The sequence below is a fragment of the Rhagoletis zephyria genome, unplaced genomic scaffold, assembly GCF_001687245.7.
Source record: "Rhagoletis zephyria isolate East Lansing unplaced genomic scaffold, Rhagoletis_zephyria_1.1 Rzeph_scaffold_02413, whole genome shotgun sequence".
Classification (NCBI taxonomy): Eukaryota; Metazoa; Arthropoda; class Insecta; order Diptera; family Tephritidae; genus Rhagoletis; species Rhagoletis zephyria.
In genome coordinates, this window is record NW_016159497.1 from 1 (window position 1) to 6,015 (window position 6,015).

The 6,015-nt window shown below is 33.5% G+C and overlaps 1 protein-coding gene across 1 annotated transcript in view; it reads left to right on the forward strand.

Annotated features, from left to right (window-relative positions):
• Nucleotides 1–5,518: 5,518 nt before the first annotated feature.
• The window catches only part of LOC108366833 (uncharacterized), a 3,365-nt gene continuing 2,868 nt past the window's right edge, over nt 5,519–6,015 (forward strand). The window contains exon 1 of the mRNA XM_017621309.1: nt 5,519–6,000. Within this exon, the coding sequence (XP_017476798.1) occupies nt 5,699–6,000 (302 nt within the window). The 5' untranslated portion in view covers nt 5,519–5,698. The remainder of the gene's footprint in view (nt 6,001–6,015) is intronic.

The window sequence follows — 6,015 nt, forward strand, 5'->3', positions numbered from 1 at the left end:
GGAATTGGTAGCTTTTAATTCTTATTTTGAGGAAAATGAAAAATATGGTGTAGATGAAAATTTGAGGCAGGGACAAAAAGTCGATATGAGTTCAATGTTTGGGCTGGAAGGTAGCTTTCGAAAGCTGGAATTTGATTAATTTGGTGGCGGAAAATTAAAAAATATAAATAAATTAATAAATAAATTATATGCAAGTTAAATATTCGTAATAATTTTTATGTAACTGAAAAAATTTTATGAAATAGTTTTGTATTTATTCATTTATTTGTTATTATATTTTATAAATGACTTTATAAAATAAACAAAGCGAGCTAGGCCTAATCGTTTCATTTATAATTTTGATCGTATCCTCTTTGTTACAATCGAGTGTGGTTCTTAGATCAGTTTGAGTTACAGATAGATTTCAACTACGCATTTTATAATCGAAACCAACAGAAATTGTTAAACTATTGTTTTTTTTCAAAGAGAACCCCTCCTTATTTTTGTCTTTTAATTTTTTGGTATTCAAAAAAAGGAAAGTTCATGGAAATCTGAAAATATAAATTCGCAAAAATCCTACAAGGTCTCGAAAATGTCCCAAAGAGCTTTCGAAAAAAAATCTGAAAAAAGTAAATCACAAAACCCTGAAGAGTCTCAAAAAAGTCGAGAAAATTCCTATAAAATCACGAGAGAACCCTAAAAATTTCGAAAAATCCAATATGAAAAAAGAGTTGAAACAAAACACAAAGAAAAATCGCAAAAAAGCTGGAACGGTTAAAAAAAAAAATCGAGAAATTATCGGTAGTTCTCAAAAAAAAAATCCCCAAAAATAAGACGTCAGGAATCTCGAAAAAATTCAGAACGATACCCAAAAATCCCCAGAAAATCTGGCAAAATCTAGACTAGCCGTGACTAGTATTAAGATACATAATTTGTTCTGACGGCCGCTGTGACTGAGTGATTAGAGATGGGTACTACCACTGCGCAGGATCATGAGTTCGATCTCTGGCTAGGGCAACATTTATATTAGAAAAGGAACAGCGGTCGCCACTCGATTGCCGTTCAGAGGCGGTGGAAAACTTTAGGTCCCTCCATTTGTGTTATAAAATCAGCATGCACCCCACAAATTAGAGAAGTTCGACCAAACACTTTGCAACAGTGAAATTAAAAGAAACCACCCCGCTAACAATGCCATCGAGAGGCACGATTTTCAAGAGGAAGAAAATGGAGATAGAAAGAGGTGAGTGCAAGAGCTTTGAAACCTGGCAAGAATGAATGGAGCACGGAAATTCTGTCAGAAAATAGGGCGGCAGTAAAATCGTTTCAAGACCGCAGCTAATTTATGTAGAGATGAAGACGGAAATCTGGTAAAAACTATCCAGTGTACACTTTAAATATATAGGGATCATTTATCAATGCTTTTGAATAACGATACCGATGCCTCGTTTGAAGAAGATGGCTGAGCTGTTCAAAACCATCGGCGAAAGGCAGATTGGGCGCAATTTGGTTTGCAGGAAATTAGGCCGAAAATTGGAATCTCAGTGATGGGATATCCTGCTGTTGTGGCAATTGCTGCGGTACAAACCTTCTCAAGATTACATATAAGGTCCCATAGACGATACTATGTGAAAGACTGAAGCTGTTCATGAACAAACTGATTGACTTTATCATTGTATCATTGACCAGATTTTCAGTGTGTCCTGGAAAAGACCTTAGATTAGCAACCAATTTTTCATTGCTTTGACAGCGTGAAGAGAAACTGACGTTGAGCACAACTTTTAGCACCATTAAAATTGGAAAGCACCTCTCCGCGCCATTCGGGGCCAAATTAAAGTTCAAACAATGCGGCTTAATCTTATTCTGCGAAGCGTAACACGTATGATTTCCTACATTTTGTTGCCTTGGTTTTTGTCAACCCCTGACGACCAATGGGCCTAAGGGCATTCAATTTCAATATGTGGTTTTATTGGAAAAGTTTGAATGTAGTTTTTTTCTAAATATTTGTCTTAAAGAAAAAGGTGCCACTTAGTTACAAAAACTATTTATAAGTAGCTAGTTTTGAAAACTTTTTCCAACTTATATTAATTTCAATTGCAAACCTGAAAGATCTGAATTTCCTAATTTATCTGCTGGAAAGTTAAAAAGGGCAGCTATTGCGTCAAAAAAGTTATAAACAGCCCATTGTTTCCTCTCTTTATTGAGTTGTCCTCTCAAATGGTAAATAGTTCGCTGTTTATACTTAGTACAAGAATACCTACGAAAAAGCTTGTAAAAAACATTTTCTCAGAAATTGCAAACAATCGCAACATGAAACTGACGAATAAAACTCATGTTACACGTTTTTGATAGTCTAAACTTGGCCAACATTCTAAACATTTTTTCAAATTTTAAGAAAAAAATTAATTGAAGGTTATGTCAGAAGTTGTATATTAGAGTGGTCCAAAAGTGCATGTGAAAAGAGTTATATTAAAACATGGTTAAATAAACAATTGAATGGTTGGTTGCCGCGACAAAATTATAATTCTGCAGAAATAAAAATAAAATGTGTTTAATAACGCACGTACATACATAAGCTAATTTCATTTGGTTTTCTACTTTTTCGGTATATGAGTATTCAAGAAACTTGCTCTTACAGTATAAAATATATATGTACAATAGGCTGGGTCCCTTTGATATTAAGAAATCGCATGGTATTTCCTGATTCTGCAGATAATTCTAAGAGAAAGTATAGAAGAAACGATAGGTCAGAAATGAGTTACAATCAGGCGCATTATTAAATGCAAAAATTACCTTTTTACGATATTAGTTTTTCTCAACTTTTCTATTATATTGCATATAAAATGTCGTATTTAAGTTTCTTATATATGCTTTATTTGTTTTCACCATTTCTGAATTTTAAACTTAAAGAATTAGCAAACAGTAAAAAGTAACGGTAACAAAAACACTCTAGGACTTACTGTTAATTTTTGTCATTTTTTTGCTGATGATAATTTTTTTATTTTTTTATTTTCAACAAAAAATGCCAAAAATCGACGAGAAGTCTTAGCCACTTGCACTTGCGAAACTGTATACTCAACATTTTCCTAAGAAATCCATCTAAACAGCTTTAAATTTTTACCAAAAATCGCTAATTTTTTTAAATATTGCACAAAGTTTTAAACTTGGATTTATACGACTTTTTAAGAGTAAAAAATATCTTTACAAAAAAACAATAACTAAAATTAAATGACAAAAAAATAAATTGTTAAAACTTGTCAATATGTGGCGCGTTTATAATTTTGACACGGATTTTGGATGGTAAATCAATTAAAAATGTAATAAACTAAAATATATACGTATTTTGTATTCATTAGTTGTAACAAAAGGTGAACACTGTAAAACCGGCATAGAACGAAAAAATTCAATTTTGGGAAAAAGTAAATTTTTCTTTTAAAACTGCGCAGGCTAGAAACTCATTTCCAAGTTAAAGATTATTCTATATTTTCTTTTAGAATTATTTATAGAAACAGAAAATACTACGCGATTCGACGAAAAACTTCCGTCCGACTAATTTGATCCACCCTAGTGTACAATGTACATTTTACATTTATATCGTTTAAAGTTAAAGAAACTAGTTTTAAGAAAATTGTTAACCATTCAATTGGGTATCATTATTGAGACTCCTGAAGAGAAACAGAGTTTTCCCGATTGAATATTTGATTGATTTTCAGGAATTCTATGCCATTTCTGCGAAAAATGTTTTTTCCCCTTGAGCGCTTTGGGTGACCGCTAAGTATTTTTTGATTTCAAAATAAAGAAAAAATGGGGGGATATTTTTTCGGTATAGAACATCAAAATTCCGACTTTACTTTTTTTGACCATCCTAATGTATATTCGCTCAAAAAAAAATAATAATAATCAAAAAAATACCAGTTATATGTGTTCATTAACCGACTTCAAAAAAAGAGGTGGTTATCAATCCGTCGATATATTTTTTTTGATATATGTATGTTACCGCCTAAAATCGATGCCAATATTTCACTTACAGACAACAACTTTGAATTTACAAAAACAAAAGATACCGTTATTTGGTTTGAAGTTTTCTTATCAAATACCAAGGGTAAAAAGGTTTATTTTTATAAGTATGAAAAACGACTTTTTGCTACAAAAAACTGATCAACTTAACCATAGTGCAAAGGTGCATTTTTATCAGAAAGAATTAGTCAATCTCGTTCGTTATTGCGCGGAGTCAAGGTCGAATAACGGTACATTGGCTAATCGAACGAAAGAATAAACAACACTTGTGACTCATTTGCATACAAAAAGGTTGCCACTTTTGGTAGTAAACATATAGTGGTTTTTTTGAGGCTTTTTTACATTTGTGCTATTTTTTATACACTTAATTTACATTTAATTTCAAAAGCTGGTCAATATACAGTATTGACCAGCTTTTGAAATTAAATGAAAAAAAAACTGTCTCAAAACTTGATTGCTTACTTTACTTTATAAGTGCAACTACCATTTTTAGATAATCGCTAAAGCGTACTCGTACAAAAAAAAAGTATTAAAATGTAAGCTTGTATATAGCTGTACATGTGTAGTAACTAGTAAGTAGTAGCGAATATGGGCGGATATGTTGGCAAAGGTCATTGGGAAAGAAACCGTTAAACACGAAAGATAATCAACATAAATTCATAATCGCAAACAAAAAAAAAAAAAACAAAAACATAAATTTTTTTTGCCGAAAACATATGTATTTAAAGATTCGCGGAGAAGAAGACCTCAGCGCTTACATGGTACGTATGGGCAGCGCTCGCCTCGTCAAAGAGTTGTGAAAAGAGGTTAGAAAATCTAACCAAACTAACCAAATGATAGTCAATCAAATCAACGTGCATAGATACAACTCATGAGTATACTCGCAAAAATTATAACCATTGATACGTGCTTACGCTTGAACCGGTTAGTTACGTATGACGATATTTAACCACGGACGATATACAAATGATTTTTTTGAAGCAGTAGCGAAACATTTTAACTACGTTCGTAATAATTTTTTAGTTGCTTTTATGACAGTGGAAAGCAAAAGTAAGGCATGCGAAGAATTGTCAGCTATAAAGCCAGAAGTATGAAATGCCTACATACATATGTAACAAAAGCCAACAATGCTTCAATGAAAGTGTTATTACTTTGTAGGTATCATAAATGTATTCCCCCCTCGAAGTGTCTGCGAGATAATAAGCTGTAGTTAGTGAAAATTTTGGCACATAAATTATTTAACGAGCATTACTTACTGTACTAAAATACATAAACATATATGTACATGTATCACATTTCATATGCACTCACTTAATCAAGTACTTTATGCGCATGCGTGCACATAAAAACCCTATAATCGCCACTTTCAAACGGTCAAAAGCTGCAAATTGCAACGCGGTCAACACTTAACACAGCGTTAGTACATAGTGAGTCGGCGAATTAGCGCATAGACGCCAACAGTGCATAGATATTTACAAAAAGAAAATAAAAAAATAAAAATCTTAAAAAACCGATACACGTTAAATAAAAAGCAGCTTACTAGTGCCGAACGATTTCAGTCGCATCGCTGACAGCTGCCAAAACGAGTGCAACGCGAACGAACGCTAGTAGACAGACCAAATATCTTAAATTTCAAATACACAAGACAAGTAAAGCGTGCGCGCTCAAACACACACAAACACACTTTAAAGTGGAAAAAGAAATAATGGTAATCCTACGCCCACTACCCGACGATTTGGCCAAGAAAGCCAGCGAGGAGCTGAATGAGAAGTGTGACGACAATGACTATTATGTGAATACGTTGCGCGAATGGGCCGAGAAGCAGCCCTTTTTGCGCGCACGCACCGATGATCAATTCCTGATGGCATTCCTGCGCGGTTCGAAGTTCAGCTTGGAGAAGGCGAAACAAAAATTGGAAAACTTTTACATACTGCGCGCGGCTATGCCAGAAATGTTTCGCAATCGGAATTTGAGTGAGCCCAAGTACGAGGCGATCATTAAGTCGGGGTGAGTGTTCGTATG